The sequence below is a fragment of the Natrix helvetica genome (assembly GCF_964273705.1).
Source record: "Natrix helvetica genome assembly, chromosome: Z".
Classification (NCBI taxonomy): domain Eukaryota; kingdom Metazoa; phylum Chordata; class Lepidosauria; order Squamata; family Natricidae; genus Natrix; species Natrix helvetica.
Window position 1 is genome coordinate 31,642,780 of NC_138554.1, and position 27,918 is coordinate 31,670,697.

The window sequence follows — 27,918 nt, forward strand, 5'->3', positions numbered from 1 at the left end:
AGCATATTTTGCAAAGGTGCCATATGCTTAGTTGTATCACTTAGGCAATATCAGTATCTTCCTTTGAGAGTGAGGAGCTTTAAACTAAGAGAATATAAAATTGTGTTCTATGTTCATGCACCTATATTGATAGTTGATTTATTGTTTACATGCTTTATTTGTGTAATTTCTTGTTTACGGTATACTCTGAAGTTGTAGCTATTACTTTATTCAATAAACTCTACTTTTACTTAATTGTGTGTATATTATTTTCTAATTCATGTACCTCATATTCATATTTTTGTATAGCATGGAGGAATAAGGAAATATCCTTCTAGAGTCTTTTTAATGCCAGTTCCATCTCAGGATGTCCAGGACTCTGGAATGGGAAGAGTCAAAAGTCAGAAACTTTCAGAAATATTAGGAGCTATGGATCTGTGTGAAGATTTCCCAGCCCCTTATTCAGCAAGGACAAAACAAGCAGGCCTTTAAAGGCCTCTAAACTTTTTGACTTTTCTTAATTTGGAGAAATCAAAGTGTCACTAAACTTATCCAAATACAATGGTCATTTGCACTGCCACTGCCTCAAATTTATAGCATATGATTATCCATGCTGTAATATAAAATCTTACTCTGAATTTGAGCAGATGCCCCTTTTTGATGTAGGACAGCCAAAAAATCAACTCCTCATGTTTAACCAGAATTATATTTTTAGACTCTTGAATGCCTGATTGTGTTTTTCTTTGTATTCTTTTTATACAGAAAAGAGACAATTTGGAGACTGATTTTTTTTAATGCTTTCCTCATTTCTTTGGTGTTAAGATGATTTTTGACATTGTTGCTACATAGCTTTTTGACTGTTTTCAAGCAACCCATTAAGGCATGTTGTGCTTAAGCATGTTTTGTAAAATAGGAGCAAGGTAAATGTTCAAGAGAAGTGAAAGAGAATCAGAAGTGATGAAACATGGTTCTCATCTGATTCTTGTTTCACCTTTCACAATTTGCCCTGATGGTATGGCTGTGGCTCTAATTCTGCTAACAAGCTCAGTTATTATACAATATTATAACTGGAGCATTGGAGATACCTATTGTGTTCTTAATGAACATTTACATTAATCAGCATGGAGAAATAAGTTTTATTTATTTTTTGCTAATTATGTTAAGAAGCACGTAGAAGTCAGATTCATGTTAGTGTACAAGTCTCTTGAGGGAAACAAAACAGTTATTAATAAACATTCAGACTAGAAATCTCTATGACTGCAGATAGATGTTCCACGACATGAAAATTAGTGGTACAGCTTTGACTTAGTGGTAAGATATGTAACAGTCTTTCAAGCATAGAATGTATAGTCTATACAGAAAAGTAAATCCCTTATTAATTGAAAGTTTAACAGAAAAGGAACAAATTGCTATTTACAGTATTTCAATACATTTTCTGTGTTATAACAGGGCTAGCTTTATAACTCTTCCATTAAGAAGATAATTGAATCAAATGATTGCATAAGGTTGTATTCTAATATAATAGGGAAGCTCTTTAGGAAAGACAATTTTAACATTATTTGGTAAAAATATGGACCTAATACAGAAATTTTGAAGTTGTTATTAATCAGAACCGAATCTAGAGATATTTCTATATTTGTATTAATGGTATCTTTCACTCTATAATTTGCATAAAAATAGACCAAATCTTAATGCATGTAAATGAATTTTGAAATGAAATTGAGTGGGTGCACTAATAGGTAAATTGTCATCTATAAAGTCATTTCACAATTCCCATGCATACAGATAAAATAAATGGATGGTAATATTTCTAAACATCCTTTTATTTTTTTGTTTCTTTTTAAACATTTTAGTATTATCATTAAAAACATTGGTTCACTTTTTTAAAAATGCTGATATGTCAGATTTCAGAGCCATAATAGGTTGTTTATCATTCTACCATCGAACTCTCATGGGAATATAGATGAGTATTGAAAGAGACTGTTTTTTTAAAACTGAACTTTCATTTCCTTCTGTTCTCACCATATATCATATTGTCACCAAGATGTATCTAACTTCATCTCTCTCTTTTGCTTTCTTGCAGTTATGCCCTGCAGCTTTCTCCTAAATGACATATGGAGAATCAAACCACAGTATCTTACTTTTTGCTTCTGGAATTCTCAAAAAATCGGCATCTACAGCTTTTGCATTTCTTTTTCTTCCTTGTGTTATATCTGGCTAGTGTAACAGCAAATCTTCTCATCATCTCTGCAGTAGCTTTTGACCATCGACTACACAGCCCCATGTACTTCTTTCTCATGAATTTGGCTTTGCAAGACCTGGGCATTGTTTCAGTCATTGTCCCCAAATCCATGATCAATTCTCTAATGAACACCAGACACATATCTTACTTTGGTTGTGTTACTCAATTTTTTTTCTTTCTCTGCTTTGAAGCTTCTGATTTGTCCCTTCTGACTGCCATGGCATATGATCGGTATGTTGCCATTTGCCATCCATTGCACTATGAGACAGTGATGAATTGGAAAGCCTGCACTGAAATAGTAATTCTAGTGTGGTTTTCTGGTCTCCTGTATGGAATGTTGCATACCATTGGCAGTTTTTCCATTCTGTTTTGTTCTAATATGGTCAACCAATTCTTCTGTGAAATTCCACAATTGCTAAAACTATCCTGTTCTGGCTTAAATTTACTTGAGATTGGAATTGTTGTAGCCGGTATCATTGGTGCGCTAGGTTGTTTTAGTTTTATTATTGCATCTTACACAGTGATCTTCAAGGAAGTGTTAAAAATCCCTTCCGATCAAGGTAGGCAAAAAGCCTTATCCACTTGTATTCCCCATCTTACAGTAGTGTCTTTGTTAATATTAAGTGGATGCATTGCCTATCTCAGACCTCCCCCTAGCACACAATCTTACTTAGATTTTGGGTTGACTGCTCTGTATTCCCTCCTTCCACCCTTGCTCAATCCAATCATCTATAGCATGCGAAATAAAAATATCAAATGTGCCCTTTCTCAACTGTGGAGATTCTGACAAATTATTTTAATATTTTAGTTACCTCAATTTTGCATTTTCTGGCTTTTTTTTTTACTTCTATGAATAAAGAATTAAGGTAGAAAGGAATAATTGTGATGGAGGCAAATCCAAAATCTCAAATCAAAAGAACCATATATTCATTAAGAATCATAAGGTACAGCACTTCGTGATAGTCACAGGTTACTATTAAGCAATCAAATCATTTTAGGAAACAAATAAAACAATATAAATTGTAAAGATACAAGCAACATGGTTATAGTCATAGGTGGGAGGAGATAGGTAATAGGAAGGATGAGAAGAAGAATAGTAATACAGTCTTCATAAATAGTTTGACAGTGTCATGGGAATTAGTTTTTTAGTATAATGATGGCATTTGGGGAAAAATAAACTGTCCTTGTGTCTAGTTGTTCTGGTGTGCAGTGCCCTATAGTGTCATTTTGAGGGCAGAAGTTGAAACAACTTATGCCCAGGAAGTAATGGGTCTGTAGATATTTTCACAGCCCTCTTTTTGACTCATGCAGTATACAAGTCCTCAATGGAAGGCAGATTGGTAACAATTGTTTTTTCTGTAGTTCTAATTATCCATTGAAGTCTGTGTTTGTCTTGTTTGGTTGCAGTGCCAAACCAGACAGTTATAGAAGTGCAAATGACAGACTCAATAATTCTCTGTAGAACTGAATCAGCACCTCCTTGTGCAGTGTGAGCTTTCTGAGTTAAAGGAGAAAGAACATTCTTTGTTGTGCATTTTTTGATGACATTTTTTATGTTAGGTGTCCATTTTAAGTCTTGAGATATGATAGAACCTAGAAACCTGAAATGGCATGATAGCTCAGTGGCTATGCCTCAGCAAGGTTATCAGTTCTGCGCTTCGAATCCGTAGCACCACATAACGGAGTAAGCGCCTGTTATTTGTCCCAACTTCTGCTAACCTAGCAGTTGGAAAACAGAAATGCAAGTAGAAAAATAGGGATTACCTTTGGTGGGAAGGTAACACCTTCGGCGTTTAGTTATGCCAGCCACAAGACCACAGAGACATCTTCAGACAGCTCTGGCTCTTCGGCTTTGAAACAAAGATGAGCACTGCCCCCTAGAGTCAGAAACAACTACCACATATGTGCGAGGGGATTTTGACTTTTACCTTTTAGAAACGTGAAGTTCTTTACTGTTGATATTGTATTGGCTAGTATTGTAAGAGTTGGTAGTATAGAACGGTTTCTCCTTAAATCTACCACCATTTCTATGATTTTGAGTGTGTTTAGTTTAAGATTGTTCTGGTAGCACCACAAAGCGAGTTGTTCAACCTCCCATCTGTATGTAGATACACCATTGTCTCGAATGAGACCAATCACTGTTGTATCATCTGCAAACTTCAGTATTTTAACAGGAATCATTTGAGATGCAGTGATTGGTGTATAGAGAGAAGAGAAATGGGGAGAACACACAGCTCTGGGATTTGCCTAGCTTCACCTGCTGCTTCCTGTCTTTTAGGAAGCTTATGATCCATTTACAGGTGTGGTCAGATACAGCTAGCTGATTTAGTTTAGTTAGAAGTATATCTGGAATGATGGTATGGAAAGCTGAGCTGAAGTCTATAAAGAGGACCGTTGCGTAGGTCTGTGGAGATTGAAGATGTTGTAGGATGTAGTGCAGAGTCATATAAACAGCATTCATCTGTCAACTTATTTGCTCAGTAGGCAAATTGCAAGAGGACTACTATGGGTCCGTGATGGTTTTCAGGTTAGCCAGCACTAACCTTTCAAAGGTTTTCATAACTACAGATGTTAGAGCAACCTGTCTGAAGATATTCAGTTCCTTGATAGAGGGTTTCTTCAGCATTAGGATGATAGTAGAGCATTTGAAACAAGATGGAATATATCACATCTATAGAGATTTATTAAAGATGTGGGTGAATATGGGAATCAGTTGGTCAGCACATGTTTTTAAGCAAGAAGGAGTTATGTTGTCTGGCCCTGGTGCTTTCCATGACTTTATTCTCTGAATTAGACCTTTCACCTCATTTTCTGTAATCCCCAGAGGTGGTAGGCTCAATTGGATGGGATCAGTTGTAGGAGGCCTGGCTCTTGTTGGTGTGTCTGAGATGGGAATTGTGGAGTTAACATCCTAAATTACAATTAATGCACTCTACAGATGGTAAACATGGATGTTTCACTGCTCTGTAATTCCACAGGGTGACAATTCCTGATGTTTAGTGAAATGAGGATCAAGGTGTAATGTGAATGGAGGAAAAACTTTAAATCTAGAGGAGTTTTAAATGCCGTGGCCTAGTTTTCTCTTGTATAAAATAGCTTCCTTCTAATGCTGGCCCATGATATAGCTAGCTAAATCTTAGCTTTTCCAAAATGTGTGGGCCTCAATTACATTTCCCTTCTTAATTGATCATTTATTCCATAAATTTGATATTTTGCACCTTTCAATTAGCCTAAACAGGTAATGACTGCCTGGACAATTCTCTGTGCAATGTTTTTTCAGAAGGTGTTTGATATTCCTTCCTTTAAGGGCTGAAGTGGGCACTATCCCAAAGTCACCCAGTTGCTACATTCCGAAGTGGAATAGAAGTCCTGCTTTCTGACCTGATGCCTTAGCAGTAGCAACAGCAATACATTTAGACTTATATACTGCTTCTCAGTGCTTTACAGCCCTCTCTAAGCAGTTTACAGAGTCAGCATATTGTTTCCAACAATCTGGGTCCTCATTTTACCAACGCTGGAAGATGGAAGGCTGAGTCAAACTGACAAATGCAAGCCAAATACTATATCAATATTTTGTGATATCTCTGCCACCAACCTCAAAATGTGTACAAAATGGAAGGTTCATCAAGGACTTTGCGGGCGGGAAAGGTGCCATATACTTATTGAATCACCAAGGTGACATCAGTAACATCCTTTGATGAGGGTGTGGAACTTTCAGCTAAAAGATTATTAAATTTTCTTCTACATTTTAAGTCCTCTTTTGAATTTTGCAGTCTTGTCTTTTGCCTGTGGATATTACTGGTTTACATTATACTTTGCCATTAATGTGAATATTCTGATCTGCTTTTTTCAATAAATTTTAAAAATTTCTATTGATTTTTTGTTTGTTACTTTCTTTCTAACCCATGAACCGCCTATTCCCATTTTATATGAAAAAAAGGAATGAGCCCCTACCTCTTTAAGAGTCTTTAAAATTCCATTTCCATCTGGAAACATCTGTATGAGCTCTTGCTTTGATAAAAGAAGCCAGCATTCTGTTAAGGATAAACATAACATCTTTTATAAAAAATTTCCCCACATAATTGTTCAAGTCTTAAAAGATCTAATAGATGAAATTTCTTCACCTACTTTATTAACAGAGATGGTGTTTCATATGCCACATTAACTTATGATTAGAGAGTTTAGTGCAGTGGTTGAATTCAGCCAGTTCTGGAGAATACTTTGTTAATTTGTCTCCTTAGCTGGGCATTTTGCAGCCTAAGTATGTCCATCCACTTTCTGGAGATGACCCCTTTGCTAAAGGGTTTCGCTTTTTGAGCAAGAGTTAGCTGCTGATTGTTATAGTTGCATTTTAAGTGCTCAAGATGCTCTGGCACTCTGGGTTGCAGGTTTGCTGATGAAAAGGAAGGTATTTGAACAGAATTGTTTAGATTTCCATGATGGCTGTGACTGTCATTGATCTTCCGTGTGTATTCAGCCATTTCTAACCCAAAAACTGACATTTAGGGCAGCTTAATTGTATTATTATTATTATTATTATTTTGTACAGGTAATCCTTGACTAACAACAGTTCATTTAGTGGTCATTCAAAGTTACAATGGCACTGAAAAAAAGTGCATTATGACCGGTTTTCACACTTACAACATTGCAGCATTCCTACACTCAGATGATCGAAATTCAGGTGGTTGACAACTGTCTCACATTTATGATGGTTGTAATCCCCCAGGGTCATGTGATCCCCTTTTGCAAATTTCTGACAAGCAAAGTCAATGGGGAGGCTAGATTCACTTAACAGATATGCTACTAAGTTAACAACTGCAGTGATTCACTTAATAAATGTGGCAAAATAATTGTGAAATGGGCCAAAAATCACTTAATGAATTTCTCACTTAGTAACATAAATTTTGGGCTCAATTGTAGTCATAAGTCGAGGAGAGGCCAGACGAGGCAAGTCCGGGCATGACAAGGAGTGGCTAGGAGGGGTGGGAAGAGGAGGGGTGTGGCAAGTGAAGCTGAGTTGGCCATGCCCACCCAGTCACATGACCACTAACCACGCCTACCCAGCAGGTGATTAGGGCAGAGAACCGTTTGTTAAATTATTTCAATCTCACCACTGGTTTAGTATGGAATCAACTATAGTTTGCTGGAATGTAAAACAAATGAACTAATAAATCATAATTATAAAATCTATTAACTAGACTAATGACAGCATATTATTTCTAACATTTAGGAAACAATATGATTTAAATGTTGTGTAAATAAGGAGATAATAACTTATGGAGTCCAGGTCACTATTACATTTGATGTTTACCTTTTTAAAGAACTTTCAGCACAAGAGTACTTGGCAGTGTTATTTCTATATTAGCTTTTTTAATGTATTCATATCAATGTATATGGGCAAAAGACTCTCTTGTGGGGTGCCGCAGGGGTCGGTCCTCTCGCCCCTTCTGTTCAACGCATATGTGAAGCCGCTGGGCGAGATCATCCGTGGTTTTGGGGTTGAATATCATCTGTACGCTGATGATACCCAGCTGTACATCTCAACCCCAAGCCACCCCAACGAGGCTGTCGAAGTGATGTCCCGGTGTTTGGAAGCCATCGGGGTCTGGATGGGGGACAACAGACTCAAGCTCAACCCTTCCAAGATTGAGTGGCTGTGGCTACCGGCACCTCGGTTCAGCCAGCTGACTCCATCGCTGGCCATAGGGGATGAGCAATTGCCCCCTGTGGAACGGGCGCACAATTTGGGCGTCCTCCTAGATGCCCGGCTGTCAATGGATGACCATGTGGCAGCCGTGGCAAGGGGGGCGTTCCACCAGGTTCGCCTGGTGCGCCAATTGCGCCCCCTACTGGACCGGGATGCCCTACGCACGGTCACTCATGCGCTGGTGACGTCTCGCCTAGACTACTGTAATGCTCTCTACATGGGGCTTCCCTTGGGACGCGCCCGGAGACTGCAGCTAGTTCAGAACGCAGCCGCACGGGTTGTCATGGGGAGTACCAGATACTCCCACGTAACACCACTCCTGTGCGAGCTGCACTGGCTACCTGTGGTTTTTCGGGTGCGTTTCAAGGTTCTGATCACCATCTTTAAAGCGCTCCATGGCACAGGACCTAGTTACTTGCAGGATCGCATCCTCCCACATACACCCCTGCGGCCAATTCGCTCTCACAGGGAGGGGCTTCTCCAGGTGCCGTCCACTAGGCAATGCCAGCGGGCGGCGCCAAGGAGTAGGGCCTTCTCTGTGATGGGCCCAACCCTCTGGAATGACCTCCCCCCCGATATTAGAACCACCACGGACCTCCGCTCCTTCCGACAAAAATTGAAGACTCACCTGTTCCGATTAGCTGGCCTGGCAAAATTATAACTGTTATAACTGTTACCTCCTGGAAATATATATTTTAACTGGTATTTTAAGGGTATTGTTTTAAATTTAATTGATTTTAGGGGTCTTAAAGCCATATTTATATTCTTGCTGTACAGTTCTTTTAATTCTTTTAACCTCCTCCATATTTATTTATTTATTCATCTGTTTATCTATTTAATGAATTTTACTGTGGATGATGTATTTGCTGTGTGGACTGTACACCGCCCCGAGTCCCTTTTGGGAGAGGGGGCAGTCTAGAAGTGCAAATAAATAAATAAATAAATAAATAAATAAATAAATAAATAAATAAATAAATAAATAAAACATTTTCCCAAAATAAAAAAGAGAATATACTTTTGTTTGGAGAATATTAGTTGGAGTATTAGAGGATATACTTGTAAAACAAGTGTGGTAATGTCTTGAAAATCATACTTTGTTCAATGACTGATCTCATTTGGATATAGCCCAGGGGTTTGCAAACTTAAACACCAGCTTGATATCACTCACTCCCACCCAGTCACAAAACCCTGCTCAGCCACCCCTTCCCAGGTTTGTGGCTCCTGGTGTTTTCTTTTCTGTGGGAAATGGGCACCTCTCTGTGTGTCTGTGTCTGTGTCTGTGTCTTCTCTCTCTCTCTCTCTCTCTCTCTCTCTCTCTCTCTCTCTCTCTCTCTCTCTCTCTCTCTCTCTCTCTCTCTCTCTCTCTCTCTCTCTCTCTCTCTCTCTCTCTCTCTCTCTCTCTCCTTATGTCTCTCCCTGCTCTTTCTCTCTGTCTCATCTATTATCCCCTCCCTTCCTCTATCTATCTATCTATCTATCTATCTATCTATCTATCTATCTATCTATCTATCTATCTATCTATCTATCATCTATCTATCTATCTATCTATCTATCTATCTATCTATCTATCTATCAACTATCTATCTATCTATCTATCTATCTATCTATCTATCATCTATCTATCTATCTATCTATCTATCTATCTATCTATCTATCATCTATCTATCTATCTATCATCTATCTATCATCTATCTATCATCTATCTATCATCTATCTATCTATCTATCTATCTATCTATCTATCTATCTATCTATCTATCTATCTATCTATCTATCTATCTATCTATCTATCTATCCTCTTCTGCCCAGTTTTATGTGTCATGTGAGTCGAACCACTTGTGCTGTGGAGAAGGATAAAAGTGGGCATCTTGGCAGGTGTGATGGAGCTAGGAGGGACATATGAACTGAACATTTGGAGTGGTGCTCAGCAGAGTTCGCAAGCAGAATAGGCATCACCACTTAGTGGGAAGGGAGACCTAGTCCATTTGTTTCACTTCCGCATGGTGTGGGAATGCAGAAGGCGAAGAATATCCATGCCTCTCAGCGTTCAACCCTCAGAGACTCCTTTGCATCCCAGAATTTGATCCTGCACTCCCTCTGTCTCTCTCACCTCTTTTTTCTCTCTCCCTTTCTCCCTTCTTCCTTCCCTTTCTCCCTTCCTTCCTTCCTTCTTAAATTTTTTCTTCTTTATTTCCTCTGTCTGTCTGTCTGTCTCTCTGCTTGCTGTCTCTTTCTCTTTTTGTCTCTCTGTCTCTCTCTGATTCCGATTCTTTGGCACATCATCTGTTGCTGGGGCTCATGGGCGCTTCTTCCAACCCTTGTAGTATTGTGTATATCTCGGTCATTCAGGGAGATACACAATCTGCTCTCCACCATGAAACACTCGCCTGACCCGGCTGTGGCCAATGCCAATGCTGTTGCCAGAAGCGAGTTGGGCAGGGTCACATTGTGGCTCCGCATCATAATGAGCACCAGCAGGAGGAGGGGACCCAGTCTATCCCATTGTGAAGTGCACTAAATTTCACTGTACTGCTCAAGGCACTGCCAGAGCAGCGGGCAGGCGATGGAGGTGGCAACAGCAGCGGCTTTGGCCGCAGCCAGGTTGGGCCTGTGACTTGGAGTGGAGAGCAAGTCGCAGATCTTCCTGAGCAACCAAGATATGTGAGATCCAGCAAGAGATGGGACAAGTACAGAGGTGGTTTGCTCCCACTCTGGAATATGGAGTGAATGTCCACCCCCACTGTCGCCCTTATCTTCTCAGGCAAGGCAAGGAGTGACTGGAAGGGGAGGATGAGAAATTTACAGAATACAAAAATCTTTAAGTTTTGTTAAGATTCCCTACTCCATTTATTCATCAAGCAAGAAAGAAAAACAAGCAGGTTAGTTCAGAATGGATTTTAATCTTTTAGACTTTTATAATATGAAGAAATCAAAATATGTCACTAAACTTGTCCAAATACAAGAGTTGTTTGCATTGCCACTACACTGTCTTGCAGTTGTGGTGTATGATTGCTTATGCTATAAGCCACAATCTTATTCTGAATTTGGTAAGATATCCCCTTTTTGAGGCAGGAAACCAACTCCTCAATTGTGTAGGATTCATTACCTTATATACTCTTGAAAGCCTGATTGTGTTTTCCTTTCATATAGATGAAAGTTAGCTTGAAGATACCTGTTTCTCTGAAAATAACCTCACCCCTGAAAATCCTTGAAAATGTTGAAGTGCATGTTCAGCTGGTCCACATCCCATGTTGCACACAACACCAGATGAGGAGGCAAGGCTGGAGGTGGGGGGAAAGGAGGGCGAACAAGCTTCACACACCCACATGCTCTTACCTAACAGCCACTCCCACAACTGCAGCCATCATGCGCCTTCTGTCATGCTAATGGGCACCGCAAAAAGAGCGGTCCAGTGATGCGCCTCGCTGCTGTAGGAGCACAACATAGCAGCAGCCATGAAGTGACCATGCTCACCCCCTCCTGCACCTCAAAAATAATAAGACCTCCCCAAAAATAAGGGCAAGCGCTTATTTCAGGGGTCAACAAAAAATAAGATCCTATCTTGTTTTCAGGGAAACACGGTAGTTTGATATTTTTATGGTTTCCTCATTTACTGGCTATAAGGATTCTTTCTGCATTGATGTTGTATAGTTTTTCAGCTGATTTCAGGCACCATATTAAGATATGTTTTCTTTAAGTGTGGTTTGTAAAATATAAGCAAAATAAAGGTTCAATACAAAATAGCAACAAGACAAAAATGAGGTTGACCAAAGCCAATAAGACCTGATGGAGCTGAACCATTTCTGGCAATCAAGACTTATAGGAAACAAAATTTATCTGACCAACAAAAGGAGACTTGCAGCCCCAAGGAAGGCTATCTTCTGTCCCTTTCATATTTAAGAATAAGATTTTAGTGTTGTAACAAAAGTTGTATCAAAATACTGATGTATTCACTTTGTCAATGTGATCACCCTTGCCCCCATATAATAATACTGCAGCTTTTTTTTTTTCCTATTAACTTAGAAGAGCATAAGAACCTTGTACTTTCTATTACATGCTATGTCCTTCCAATGGGATCTTTGTTTTTTTTCTTCATTTCCTACTTATAGTTTATATTAGTTCAATCCAGCCAAAGTTGCTGAATGGTCTGAAATGGATAGAGTTGGTCATCCTACTGATTTATAGATATTAAAAAGATGTTGAAATAGAATAAAGGATGCTTAAAGATAAAAATATATACTGAAAATTGTTTCTTGATGTTTTGCCAGATGAGATGTGGATGGATTTTTCTGGGGAAGTGGCCAAGTCAGAGTGGGGATAAATATTGCAACTATCAATTATCAGCAATTAATGGTACAAAAAAATCTAAAAGAAATTGAGGATATGTGCACCAATTTTCTATTACTCCCTTTCTAAATTTTATCCATTGTGCATCTTGTTTTGTGATGGTTTTCATTGATTTTTTCTTGGATTTATTATGGTATTTATTGTATTGCAGGTATTTTATAAATCTCTAGGAGCTTACATTCTCATAGTCTCATGTCTCATTCTATGAATCTTGTTTTAGGCATGTATCTGAGTCTCCTCTGGAAGCCAAATGCACACCAAAATGGAGACGGTTTTACAATGCAACAGTGCAATAATTCTGTCTTTAGAACACTCACCGAAATGCAATTGATTTCTGTAGTTTTATTGTGTAGCTATTGGCAATCCACTATGTTTCTATGGGTTTCCTGATATTTCTTTTCTGCTTTTTACTGTTTACAAGAAGGCTTAAATTTTCAACCACTGTATAATGATCTAGGTTTAACTAGCCCAATTTTCAGTTCTTTGCTAAAGCCATGGCATCTGGAATAGAGGATGCAATTTTTTGATGATGGAGGTGAAAGGGAATCTGAACTGAGGAAACATGCCTCAGGGAAATTTTCTCATTTGATCTATGTTTCACATCACACAATCTGGACTTTTGTCATGACTTCAGCACCAAAGCTGTTAACAGTCTGTGATATTATTATCCTATGTGATATGATAATTTGTCCTGGGGTATTTGGAGATAGCTATTGTATTCTTAGCAGCCAATTATGTTACTAAGCACACAAAAGTCAGTTTTATTTTGGTGTACAAGTCTCTTGAGAGAAACAAAAGAAAGATTAATATAAAATTCAGAATAGAAATCTCTATGACTGCAGATAATGAGACAGCATTTACTCAGTGGTAAGATATCTAATACTCTTAAAAGCATGAATATATCATCTATATAGAAACAGATTTCAGTTATATTAAAAGTTTAACAAAAAGAGTATTTCTCTCATTTCTATAATGTAATTTCCTGATAAAATGGAACGCAATTTGGAGGAAGAGAACAAAGGTTACTTTATGGTATTTTTTCAGAATTTGGAACTCAGACAGTATATTTAAACATATGAAGAAACAGAATACAATTTGGAAATATTTTTGTGTAGACTTTAATTAATGAATTTACTACATATTTAACATTGGTACATTTTCCATATAATTATAAACAAGAAAAGCCAGTTATAATTTGCAGAAATTTGGACCAAATCATCATGTATGAACTAATTACTAATAGGTGAATTAGCAGTGGCAAAGTCATCTCATTATGAATTTGTATATGAATAAAATAAATGTATGGTAAAATCTGTTTTTATTTATCTGTCTTTAAACAAGTTAAATAATAGTTTGAAAATGTGCTTGTATGTCATTCCACCTTGTTAAAAAATGCTGAGATATCAGAGTTTAAAGGTGCAGTAGATTGAATCTCATTTTCATTGGTTTGTATTGAATGAGATACTGCCTTTTCAAACTGAGTTTTCATTAGCTTCTGATTGTTGGACAAGGGGATTTATTAATTTATAATGTTAATATTTCAGCTCCTTTGATTAAATGTATTTAACAGTATAATTGTGTTTATCACCAAGTGAATATCAAAATAGCAGTTATGTTGTAACTTGTTATATCATTTTCTATTAAGTAATATGCTATTACATACATGTTTAATAATTTTGTATTTATGTATTAGTTTAAAGCCTTTTCATTCTATTAGTTTAGCCTAACATCTGGTAGGAAAATTGAGAAAAAAACATTGCCATCACTTACATAAATACATATAGAGGTATTATACAAGAAGCAATGTTTGCTCTCAATATTTCTAAATATTAGATATAGCAAATTATTTTTATATTTATTGGCTAAGTTTATACTGCCTTTCTTCTAGAAGCACAAAGCACCATACATAGGATGCTCCAATTTTCCAACCCGACCACAATCCTGTAGGAGTGCAGACATATGATGATATATTCTATAAACTTTCATTGATGAAAATAGACCTGAACTGACTTTGTTCAACTCCTAGGCAATGCTTTTGATCTACATGTGATAACACAACTGAAAAGAGGAAAGAAGGAAAATGTGTGTCGTTGATAGTTGGTTCTTTAATACAGATGGGTAATAAAAGACAAATATGTACTCTAATATCTCCATCGATTACATTCTGTCCAGGCTTTACATTTTTATTTTCATGACATATCAAAATGCCACCTCCAAAAGTTTACTTAACTGAATTTCCATCCTTTCTTTCCTTGCAGTTATGCCAGCCTTGTCATAAATAAAAGATGGAGAACCAAACCACAGTGCCTTACTTTCTGCTACTGGAATTCTAAAAAAATTGGCATCTGCAGCTTTTGCATTTCTTCTTCTTTTTTGTGTTGTATCTGTCAACTGTAACAACAAATCTTCTCATCATCTCTGCAGTTGCATTTGACCGCAGACTGCACAGCCCTATGTACTTCTTTCTCATGAATTTAGCTCTGCAGGATCTGGGCATTGCTTCAGTCATTGTCCCTAAATCCATGATCAATTCTCTCATGGACACCAGACACATCTCTTACTTTGGTTGTGTTACTCAATGCTTTTTCTTTCTCTGCTTTGAAGCTTCTGATTTGTCCCTTCTTACAGTTATGGCATATGATCGCTATATTGCCATTTTCAATCCATTGCACTATGTGATGGTGATGAATTGGAAATACTGTACTGAAATAATAATTCTAGTCTGGGTTACAGGTATTCTCTATGGAATGTTGCATATCATTAGCACTTTTTCCATCATTTTTTGTTCTAATGTGGTCAACCAATTTTTCTGTGAAATTCCACAATTGCTAAAACTATCATGTTCTGGCTTAAATCTAAATTGAGGTTGGAGTTCTAGTAGTCGGTATCATTGTTGGACTAGGTTGCTTTACTTTTATAGTTGTATCTTATGCAGTGATATTCAAGACAGTGTTAAGAATCCCTTCTGAAAAAGGAAGGCAAAAAGCCTTATCTACTTGTATTCCCCATCTTACAGTAGTGTCTATGTTATTATTAAGTGGATGCATTGCCTATCTGAGACCTTCCTCTTATACTCCATCTTACTTAGATATTGGGTTGACTGTTCTGTCTGCCCTCCTTCCACCTCTGTTCAATCCAATCATTTATAGCATCAGAAATAAGAATATCAAATGTGTCCTTTCTCAGCTATGGAGATTCTGACATATTCTTTTAATGTTGTTTATATTCCATTCCATCCAATTGGTTTTCTTCCCTTTGGCAAGTGGTTCTGAAAGGGTCACCAATTCCAAAATACACTATATAAGCATAACAAAATAAATAAGTAAATAAATACAAAATTATGAATATACCAATATGACACAAAGAAACAACACAGTCTAGTTTGGATGTATAATTGAGGTTCTTCAGACCCAGTAAGAATTGGGAAACTGAAACATCCTGAGGTCATCAAGAATTCCCAGAAGCCAAATTACCAGTTTAATGAAAGGAAACTTGCAGTGCCAACTAAGGCTATCTTCTAACCCTTTCATGTATAAATGGGAATTTTAATGTATATGTCTTAATGATATGCGCTTAACTGGGCTTAACTAACCAACTTATCAGCTGTTCTCCTAGAGAAGGTGGGATTTCTTAAAAGGTAGAGGTGAAAGAGAATACCAAGTGATGAAACATGGTTCAGGGACTTCTTCTCACCTGATTCATGTTTCACCCTTCACATTGGATCACTGAAATCACTGCAGTCCTATTTCTGTTAACATCATTCTGAGATTGGCTAATGTTATGGGATAACTGGTACTGGAGTATTTTGAAATGGCTATAAAGTTATTAATACCTAATTATGTTAATAAGCACACAGAAGTCAGTTTTATTTTGGTCTTCAAGACTCTTGAAGAAAAAACAACATAATAAACATTCAGAAGAAGATCCTCTTAACTGCAGGTAGCTGTTTCACTACCTGAAAATTATATCAATCATAGGAAAATTAGCATCAGCAATGTAATTTCAAATCTCCTTGGATATGAATAAAATAAATGATAATATTTAAGTGTTTTATTTTAAAATATTAAAGTATTATTATTGAAAATACAGGTTCACATTGCTGAAAGGAAGACTGAGATCTCAGAGTTAATGGTTGTAATAGGCTGCATCTCAATTTGTGGTCAAACTCTCTTGGACAGAATAGAGGTTTGTATTTGATGGGATAATGTTTTTTTCAAATTGAGGTATGACTTTCCCTCTGATTGTTGAAAAAAGGGAATTTATTTATTTATTCATTTTGTCAATATCTGATTTCTATTTTAAAAATATTTTCCAGTGTTCCAATGTTTATTATATATAATACTACCTAGTGAATATCAAGTGAAAATTATGTCATAAATAAGGTTGTGCTTTTCTTCTGTTTAATTATATGTCATTAATGCATATTTAGGATTCTAGTATTTATGTATCAGACTTAGAGTTTATTATACTATTTTCTTTTTTTTCTTTTGTCAAGTAGATGTAAACGCAATTCCATCCGTCTGTTATGTAACACACATACACACAGACACATACACACACACCACATTGCAAAAGGGGGCAATAACTCATCTCAAGATTTCCAAGTAGAAGATACAGCAACTTACTGTTATATTTATTTGCTAGATTTACATTGTTCTCCTTCTAGAAGCACAAACAACACACATAGGAAGCACATCCAACAATTTTCTAACTCAGTCACAATCCTATTGAGTTGTAGTAGATTGTAATAGAAGCAATCTTCTATGTCTGAAAGTAGACTTTAACAGGGTTTTCTTCTCTTCTCTCTCACTCTTCTCGGAATTTGTTTCAGAACTATAATCTCCTTGCCTTTATATTCTAATTTTCTGTCTCTCGTTTTCTGTAATATTTGTAGCTTGGTTGCTTTCTTAGTAAATCTTACGTGGACTTCCCTTGGGAGGGCATTTCTCATTGCATATCTTGTATGTACTCAGAACGCTTCATCTAAGCCATCCATCATTCTCTCTTGGGATATCTCTAATACATTTGTCAAAATTTTGGATATTATTTGTACTAGGTTCTCTCCTCTTTCTTCTTCTATGTTTTGAAATCTTAAGAAAAATTCAGACCTATCTATCTCCCAACCTAATATTCCACTGCTCTCCCTTTCCATGTCACTCAATCTGCTGTCAAACTCCTCAGCCTTCTTCTCTTCTTGCTGAAACATTTCTTCAATTTTTTGGATTCTGTCCTCATATTTAATCATCCAATGTTGCATATCTTCTATTTTTCCTTCCTTTAGCTGTTTTATCTTCTATGCTATCTGTTCGTTGCTCTATTGTCTCAATTCTTTTTTCTATACTCTCAGTCCTCTTTACAATGGTATCTAACTTTTCATTTCATCGTTGCTATCAGCTCCTGCTTGCAACTTCTGTATCACTTGCATAATTGACTCTAGGGTTATTCTCTTCTCTTTTTCTTGTTGAAGCATCGACTGTATTGATCTTTGTCCTCTTACAGGTGAGGAGGCAGAGGTTGTTGTTGTAGAGCCAACAGATGTTATCTTTCTGCTCATCTTCTACTTTTTTTCTGTTTATATTCTAGTCGAATTGATATCAAGTAATGTAAAACTCCCAAATAACCACTGGGGTATCACAAAAATGTAAGCATCAGCTATAAAAATGCAAAGTTATAGATAAAATGGAAAGAGAAAATAAGAGAAGAAAGAGGAAAGAGAAAAGATCTCTTACTTTTAAAAAAAGAAAGATAGAAAAGAAATTTTTTTCAGTCCAATTCACTCAAATTTTAAAACAAGCCATCCATATGTCTCCAATATTTTCAAAAAGAAAAGAGAGCAAAGAAAAATCAGGAATCAATACTTCAAAGATTCAAAAAAAGCAGACAATGAGCCAAAGAAAAAAAAATATCACCCTTCTCCCCAGCAAGATAATATAGGCACAGCCACCTAAGCTAGAAAAAAAGATTCAAAGTCTCTTTTTTAAGATGAAAGTCTTTCCAAGGTCACTCTTAGCTTTCCCTTAGAGCTTCTGTTTCTTCCAAAGTAGGTTTCCAGATACTGAAAGTTTCCACAATAAACAGCTGTATAAACAACTGTATTCCTGCCCCTATCAGTTCTTAACCAAATAGCCTTCAAGGGAAAAGCTTCTCTCTAAACAATTCAGATAATAAAACTTAGTAATAATGGTTCAAGTCCACCAGTTGGCAGTGTTAATTGTATCAACCCTCAATGGTTATTTTTCCCGGCTCAATTTTTAACTTCAAAAAACAAAAAATCGGAAATACAAAAAGAAAAGCCAACAGAAAAAAAGAGAAAAAAGAATCTTCAAAGCAATTAAGATTTAAATGTATTCAGTGTCCCCACAAAGTTCAAAAGTAAAAGCATAAAAAAGCACAATAAGCCAATCCACATTGAATTACGATTGAAAGTCCAGCCTTGCTACTGAAAGTAAAAAGGGAAAAAAGAAAAACTTCAATTGGCCAACTTAAATCTGCCGCTTTCTCTCTAGTCAGCCTTTATTTTAAATAAAATTTCCAAATTTAGGGTGTTCTCTCTCCAATAGAAAAAAGGATTTAAAAACTCTCACGAAAAGACATGCTTCTCTCCTGCGCTTGCATATAGGAGCTGTCAGCAGTTTTAGCAGCCTGGGGGCTGACTCGCGATCACTGGCAAAGGGGGCTTTTTCTGGATCACCAGAGACTTTGCGGGTGTCTCTGGGGCCACAGGATCTCCCCCTACTTTTCACCATCTCTTCGGGACAGTTTAGGTCCGGATTGAACCGCCCAGATAATTCGAATTCAATGGCTATCCGGAGAAGCTGGAAAAGTCATCTTGTCACCGAGATGTGAAGCTCTGCCCTCAGCTAGGATATTTTTATTACAGATATATTGTTTGCATGGTGCACTTCAATGCATTATTTCAGATAGAGGGGTGCAATTTACCTCCAAGTTCTGGGAAGACTTCTTAGAACTTCTGGGAACTGAATAGGGATTTAGTTCTAGTCATCATCCACAAATGTATGGGGCAACATAATGTCCTAATTCATTCACAGAGCAATACCTGTGTTGTTTTATTAAGTTACCAAAAGGACAACTGGGCTAAACTATTGTCTTTTGCAGAGGTTGCCTATATCAATGCCGTACACACTAGCACTGGATTACCTTTTTCAGAGTAGTCGCAGAGCAAGAATGTAATGACATGCCAGAATTGCCTTCAAAGGAACCAGAAATTCCCTCTTTGAAACAGTGGATAAATCACCTACAAACCATCTGGCCAGTTGTCTGCAAGGCACTAGATGAAGCCATAGCTGCCTATGAGGCTCAAGCTGACAAGAAAAGAATTGAACCTAAGTCAGACAGAGTGGGTGACAAGGTCTACCTCTCCACCAGATTTCTGAAATCCTTGTAACCATCCAAAAAGTTAGGTTCTAAATGCATTGTCCCCTTTCTCATTATACACATAATTAACCTTGTCATGGTGGAACTGCAACTTCCTAAGTCAATATGGCAACTCCACCCCATTTTCATTATAGTCTGGTAAAGCCTGAAGTTACCTCTGACCTCTATCCCACTCCTTCCTCTACTCTAAATTTAATAAATTATTATTACTCCACCACCTATTATGATTGAAGATGAACAGCACTATGAAGTTCAGGCAATCCTGGAGTCTAGAAAATTCCATAAGGCCACCCAATACCTGGTAGCATGGAAACACCTCCCATTCTCAAAGAACAAACGGTTCACAAGAAATATGTACATGCTCCAAAATTGATATGCTTCTTTCATCACCTGACAAAACTCACTGAGTTTTGTATACTTTCCTATTTCTATTTCCTTCAGGTGGACTTGCCATTTTTTTAGGGGGGTGGCATGCCAGGTCCCATAGATCCCTGTTGTGGCCCGGCAGGATCTGGTTGAGCTGCTGATGGACTCGGATAGCGAGGAAACATATGAGTCTGCCCTGGATGATGTGGAGGACCCTGTGCAGGGTTCAGACTTAGAACAGGGACCAGAGAGGCTGGTTGGCCACCAGGAGGCACCTTAGGCATGGAGCAGTGGAGAGCATCAAAGGCAGTTTTCCCTGATGCTAGATTGAGAAGGGCTGAGAAACAGAAGCAACAACTCCATAGGCAGACTCACAAAAGTTGATTAACAACAGGTGGTTGTGGATTGGCCCCTCCCAAGAGAGATTATAGGTGAGGGGACATTTGCAGGAAACAACTGTTCGAATTAGTAGTTAAGAAAATCTATGTATTCTAGCCATGTTTGCTCGTTTGGAGTATCTGTGTTGCTTCATTTGAATTATCTGGGTTGCTCTATTGAACGTGAGTTGTCTGGGCCCTCAGCCAAAGGATTTGTTATCTCAGTAATTAAACAGTGGCAAACAGCAATGCCTGTGTTCTGGTTTATTCACAGGTGTGGAGAGGCAGGTCAGAACTGTTTGTTTCCTGCAAAACAATTTACATTAAGCCACCATGGAACAGCTCCGTGCCAACAACCCTCAACTGGAACAGCAGGTGGCCTTGCTGGCCGGCCAGATAGCTCAGCTTCAAAGGCATGCTATTCCCCCCCCCCCGCCTTAGATGAAATGTCCGGTTGCCGTGCCTGATAAGGTTGACGGCATCCAAGCCATGTTTCCAGCTTTCTTGGGACAATGCCAGCTCTTTATCAGTCTGAGAGGGGAGGACTTTCCCACTGACCAGGCTAAAGTGGGGTTTATCATCAGTTTACTCTCTGGCTCCGCAGCTCATCGGGCTACTCCGTTGTTGGTTCAGGCCAGCCCTTTGATGGACAATTTCAGGGGGTTTTGCGATCACCTCAGACTCATGTATGAGGACCCCATTAAAGAGGAAACAGCCACAAGATGCTGAAGCAGGGTCGGGGTTCCTTGCAGGACTATGTCAATGAATTCCAGCACCTTAGCCAAGATTCGGCCTGGAATGAGGCAACCCTCATGGACACCTTTCAAGATGGGGTATCAGATGACCTGCAGGATGAGCTAGTGCAGGTGGATAGGCCACTGACGTTCAACAAGCTGTTCCACCTGAGCCTCTGGATAGACGCCCAGTTGCAGAGGTGAGGGAGTTGCTGCGCATCCCAGAGACCAGAGGGGGGCTGATCCCATGGGAGACTCTAGCTCCATGGAAGGAGTCCATGGATTTGGGTGCTGCCAGACCCCATTTGTCGCGAACTAAGATGGACAGATGGTGCATAGGGGGGGGGGTTGTGCTTTTATTGCAGGGATCTTGGGCACCTGGCAGAGGTTTGCCCTCAGAAGAGCAGGGGGCTGCGAGGTCTGGGGCCTACCCCTCAGCTCCAGAACAACTTGTCGGGAAATAGGTGGAGCCTGATTTGAGGGAGACCTTAGGTCAGTCGCACACTGAGACAGAGATTGACGGCCCTGCCCAGTACTTGATTTTGGCAATACACATTCCCCTGTCTGGGAGTCCGCTGGGGATTCCGGCCCATGCCCTGGTCGATTCCGGGGCTACCACGAACTTCATGAATGAGATGTTTGCGACCAAGTATGCCATCCCTCTATGTACGGTGGACCCACTGATGCTGGTTGAGACCATTGACAGCCGGGTGCTTCTGTCTGGGCCTATCAAGGCCGCCACGCAGCCCTTGCACCTAGTCATCAGGGATCATGAGGAGGCTATCCAGTTTTACATTGCTTCAGGCCTGCATTTCCCCATGTTCCTGGGCTTGGCTTGGCTATGGGCCGACGACCCCCAGATTTATTGGTCCCAAATCCTGGACATGTTCCCGTCCCAGCAATGCTTCGACCACACCCATCATGTCTGTGCAGGCCAGGTGCTGAGTTCGCCCAGGGTGTCCTTGCCGGTGGACTTAGCAGAGTTCGCGGATGTCTTCAGCGAGCAGGAGGCATTCCTGGAGCATCGTTTCTCCCCTGAAGGAATTGCGATGGAGCCGAGCAAGGTAGAGTCTTTGCACAGTTGCACTTTCTTCTCGTCGAAACTCAGTCCTTCTGAGAGCAATCATACCATATGGGAGAAGGAGTTGCTGGCCATTAAGGAGGCATTTGAGGCCTGGAGGCATCACCTGAAAGGAGCCAGGCATCAAGTCGAGGTCTGGACAGACCATAGGAATCTAGAGTTCCTGAAACTGCGCACAAGCTGAACCAGCACCAGATCCGGTAGTCTCTGTTCTTTACCCGGTTCAACTTCCGAATGACCTACATTCTGAGTGCGGGCAACCAAAGGGCGGATGCCCTGTCCAGGAAACCTGAGTAGTATTGCACTGCAAACCCACTTCCACCCCAGACAGTTTTGCCCATCGAATCCTTTGCTGCAGTTCACGAGCCCGTGGACTTACGGTCTCGGATACGGGATGCGCAGTGGTACGACGAGTGGGTGGAGCAACAGAGGGGAGAGGTAGGGCCGGCCTCCCCGTGGACCTTCAACAATGACCTCTTGAGGTACTGGGACAGGCTCTATGTGCCAGCGGGGCCTCTCCGGGGACTTATTCTCTCCCAGTGCCATGACAATCTGGCAGCAGGTCATTTTGGCCTTTTCAAGACTTTGAACCTGGTCTCCCATACATTTTGGTGGTCCGGCTTACGGCACAATGTACAGCTCTTGTGTACAGTGTTGGCAGGCCAAATCAGCTACGGGAACTCCTCCAGGGTCGCTTCAGCCATTTCCGGCCCCGGACACACCCTGGGGAGCCATGTCCGTGGACTTTCTGATGGAATTGCCTCTGTCTTCGGGGTTTACCATGGTCTGTGTGGTGGTGGGCATACTCACAAAGATGGGACATTTCATTCCATGTCAGAGATTGCCAACAGCCCGCACCACCACCTGCATGTTCTTTCTTCATGAAAAGCAATCATTACAATTATTTCAAGGAGCTGTTCATAAGCCAATGAGATCCATTTTCTATTATTAAAGGATTTAAACTTCCCTCCAGGTCTGGAAATGATAGCACACATACACATACATACCATGGAACAACATTTTCAGACCTGGGGGAGGCTTCGTCCTTATTACTATTCCCCTTCAATAACTATTGGCATTCCATTAGATTTCTGTAGCTTTCCATATACTCCTTTTGGCCTTTCCCCCTTGTAATTGGAAAAATTATTATCCACTTCTAGATATGTGGACATATTTAGCAAAGATCAATATCTGGTTCCTGCCGGAATGCTGCTATTCTGAAAAGGAGGGGGTATGATTCTTGTGGGTATATTTCTTGGAGTTGAATGCTTTGAAAGCTTTCATTTTGCTTTAACTGAATGGGAATTAGGAAGGGAGATTGTTCCATCATAATGGATTCCCAGCAGCCAGTTCCAGCCTGTTCCCAAAGCCATGGTGCCCTAAGGATGACAGGCTATCACTATCCCATCTCATAAAACTTTTGTGGAATCATAATGGCTACCGGGGGGCATGGGGCACTTGGTGTAGGTTGAACAGGGGAAATTAGCTTAACGTTTCACATGAGAATCTCCAGACTCCGCCTGACTTCACTGCTATCACTTCTCTCAGTAAAAGTTTCTTTTGAACTATGATTTGTTTCAAGAATCATGCTTTCCTGAGAAGATAGTCGAGTCAGGTCCATACAGTCAAGTTCTTCCCTTTCATGTGGCATGCAGGATAGAGGGTGAGATTTTTAAAAATCTGAGGTCAAAGAGAAACACCAATGATGAAACCTTTACCAGGGAGGTCTTGCCACTTGATTGTTTTTCAACTCTCACAATTTACACTGCAGCCCTCATTCTGTTAAAATGTGAGGTATTATTATTCTATGTGATATGCTAACTGGTCCTGGAGGAAGCTATAATGTTCTTAATGGTCAATTATATTAATGAGGACACAGAAGTCAGTTTTATTTACATTTGCTTACTATGTTAACAAGCACAGAGAAGTCAGTTTCATTTTGGTGTACAAGTCTCTTGAGGGAAATAAAACAAAATTAGTGAACATTCAGAATAGAAATATCTATGACTGTAGATAGATTTTTCACTACATGAAAATTAGTGGGACAGCACTGACTTAGTGGTAAAGACAGATTTGGAGAGCTTTCTGTGTAGATTTTAAAAATGAATTAACTATATATTTAACATTGGTACCTTTTCCATATGATAATTTTGAAGAATAAAAAGCAGTTACAATTTGCAGAAATTTGGAGTAAATCTTCATGCATGAACTGATCTCACATAGATGCATTAGCATTGGCAAAGTCATCTCATCATCTATCTGTATATGAAAAAATCAAATGCATGGTAAAATATGTTTTTATTTCTGTGTTTTTAAACAAGTTAAGTATTATTGTTGAATATATGCAAACATGGCTTTCGACATTGTTAAAAAATGGTGAGATATTAGAGTAAAAACGTGCAATAGGTTGTGTCTCATTTTCTGTCTAAACCTTTCTATAAATATGTTTGGTTTATATTGGATGGGATACTGCCTTTTCAAACTGAGTTTTCATTAGCTTCTGACTGTTGGACAAGGAGATTTATTAATTTATTCTGCTGATATTGGAGCTCCTTTGATTAAATGTATTTAACAGTAGTATAATTGTGTGTTTTTCACCAAGTGAATATCAAAATAGCAGTTATGTTGTAACTTAAGTTCTATCATTTTCTATTTAATACTATACTATTAAATGTATGTTTAATAATCTTGTATTTAAGTATTAGTTTAAAAGATTTTTGTGCCATTATTTTACCCTAATATCTGGTAAGGAAAGTGAGATAAAAGCATTGCCATCACTTTTTTTTAACACACAAAGAGACATTATACAAAAAGGAAATGTGGGTGCTCAAGATTTCCAAGTAAGAGATATAGCAAATTATTTTTTATATTTATTGTGTAATTTATACTCACTTTCTCCCAGAAGCACAAAGCATCATACATTGGATTTCTCCAATTTTCCAACACTATCACAATCCTGTAGGAGTGCAGACACGTTATGATGGGTCAGATTATTCAGAGTAATCTTCCATTGATGAAAATAGACCTAAACCAACTTTGTTGTACTCCTAGCCAATGGTTTTGATCATTACATGGGATAACACAACTGAAAAGAGAAAAGTAGAAAAAATGTGAGGTTGACGATTGGTCATGAAGTGCAGATGGGTAGAAATGGGAAACAGTGTACGCTGCTCTCCCCATCCAACATCCCTGTTTTCAGAACCTCTGTTCATTGCATCCATGATTTATGTTTCTTGATGTTTTCTATTCTCACCAAATATTAAAATGCCACCTCCAAAATTTTATCTAACTGAATTTCCCTCCTTTCTTTTTTTGCAGTTATGCCAGCCTTGTCATAAATAAAAGATGGAGAACCAAACTACAGTGCCATAATTTTTGCTTCTGGAATTCTCAAAAAATCGGCATCTGCAGCTTTTGCATTTCTTCTTATTCTTTGTGTTATATCTGACAACTGTAACAACAAATCTTCTGATCATCTCTGCAGTCATTATCGACCATCGACTGCACAGCCCCATGTACTTCTTTCTCATGAATTTGGCTCTACAGGACGTGGCCATTGTTTCAGTCACTGTCCCCAAATCCATGATAAATTCTCTCATGAACACCAGAAAAATCTCTTACTTTGGTTGTGCTGCTCAGATATTTCTCTTTCTCTTTCTTGAAGCTTCTGATTTATCCCTCCTGACAGTTATGGCATATGATCGCTATGTTGCCATTTGCAATCCATTACATTATGAGATGGTGATGAATTGGAAATACTGTACTGAAATAATTCTTCTAGTGTGGGTTATATGTATTCTCTATGGAATGTTGCATACCAGTGGCACTTTTTCCATCCATTTTTGTTCTAATGTGGTCAACCAATTCTTCTGTGATATTCCACAGTTGCTAAAACTATCATGCTCTGGATTAAATCTACTTGAGTTTGGAATTCTTGTGGCCAGTATCATTGTTGGACTAGGTTGCCTTACTTTTATAGTTGTATCTTATGCAGTGATCTTTAGGGCAGTGTTAAGAATTCCTTCTGAAAAAGGAAGGCAAAAAGCCTTATCCACGTGTATTCCCCATCTTACGGTAGTGTTTATGTTAGTATTAAGTGGATGCATTGCCTATCTGAGACCTTCCTCTAACACTCTATCTTATTTAGATATTGGATTGACTGTTCTGTATGCCCTCCTTCCACCCCTCTTTAATCCAATTATCTATAGCATGAGAAACAACAATATCAAATGTGTCCTTTCTCAACTTTGGATGTTTTAATGAATTCTTTTAACGTTATTTTTATTTTTACTCTTAACATTATTTGGATTCTGTTTACCAGAGTTTTCCATTCACCTGCCTTACTCTTTATTCAGAGAAGGAAAAGAAAAGTTTGAAAGGAAGACACTTCTTTTATTCCTGAAGAATGGTAGAACTCAAAATGTCACTCAGCAAATATTCTGCATCACTAATTATTAATACACTTTTGGGGAGCTAAATTTGGATGTTTGGCAGCTTCTGGAATATCATAGGGTGACTCCCTTTGATTTTTGATGAAGTGAGTATTGGGTAGTAATGCCATTGTGGAAAAGACGTGCAATGGAGAAGAGGGTTTGTTTGTTTTTTTTAAAAAAATCTCCTTTTGCTTTCCTGTATAAAATGGCTTCTCTTCATTGCTTTCAGATAATACAACAAACGAAAGCTTTATTTGCTTCAAACTTTAAATGATCAGTTGCTCACTCTTTTTGTTATTTTGTTCCTTTAAGTTAGCCTTGTTCATTCAAATCAGCATCTGCCTTGACAAGTACCTGCATTTTTTCTTGGTAGGGTTTTCAGAAAGGATTTGCCATAATTTCCTTCCTAGGATTGAGGAGCAGGAGAGTGATGGTCCTAAAGTCACCCATTTCGCTTCGTTCCTACCACAAAAGTAGACCTCACTGACTTCTGGTTTTAATCTTGATTCATTGAATTCTACATGAAACTGTTTTTAACACAGAGCATTCTTTCTTTCCCTTTGAACTCCTTTGGGAAAATGAGAAACAGGGTGGGCAAGGTGAATAAGCTGGTACTAACTAGCTTAACTTTTTGGGAAACATCAGAAATTAAAAAGCAAAATGTATAATTCAAAACCAAAATAGAATATCATTTAAGCTTTCATTAACACTACATTGATAGACATTGGAAAAGATAAGACATGCTTTATTGTATAATACCAGAAGAAAGGAATATAAATAAATGTACATCAGGTTGATATTTTATTGAAATGTACCTGAGAAGGATTTAATCCAAGCTCGTGAAAAGATATACCAAAAGCCTTATCCAGGTATGTGTTATCTATGCCGCCATCTGTCCAATACTTTTTTAAAAATTATTTTAGTTAAATGTATATAACATCTATACTTAAATGAAGATTCACCAAATAATGGTTCAGTAGGAGTATATTTTGGAAGATGCCATATGCTTAGTGGCATCATCTAGGCAATATCAGTACCTTCCTTTCAGAATGAGACCTTTAAATTAAAAGGATATAAAATTTTTATCTATATTTATGCATCTGAATTCAGTGGTGGGGTTCAGCTGGTTTGCACCATTTCGGGGGAAACAGTTGTTAAATTAGCATCCCCCCTGGACCCAACTTTGATCATGCTGCCAACTTAATTCCTCACCCCTTTCTCTTTCGCCCACAGACTGACCAATAGCCCCTGCACATAG

The 27,918-nt window shown here is 38.6% G+C and overlaps 1 protein-coding gene and 1 pseudogene across 2 annotated transcripts; both read left to right on the forward strand.

Annotated features, from left to right (window-relative positions):
- Nucleotides 1–2,093: 2,093 nt before the first annotated feature.
- Nucleotides 2,094–27,918, forward strand: LOC309401398 (olfactory receptor 14A16-like; the record flags this gene model as incomplete). Its single annotated transcript, XM_081970467.1, has 3 exons — nucleotides 2,094–2,387; nucleotides 25,867–26,393; nucleotides 27,894–27,918. The coding sequence occupies 3 exons, from the start codon at nucleotides 2,094–2,096 to the stop codon at nucleotides 27,916–27,918; spliced, it is 846 nt and encodes a 281-aa protein (XP_081826593.1).
- LOC309381745 (olfactory receptor 14L1-like) lies at nucleotides 14,560–15,475 on the forward strand (annotated as a pseudogene). Its single transcript has one exon. The product of its transcript is annotated as an olfactory receptor 14L1-like (transcript).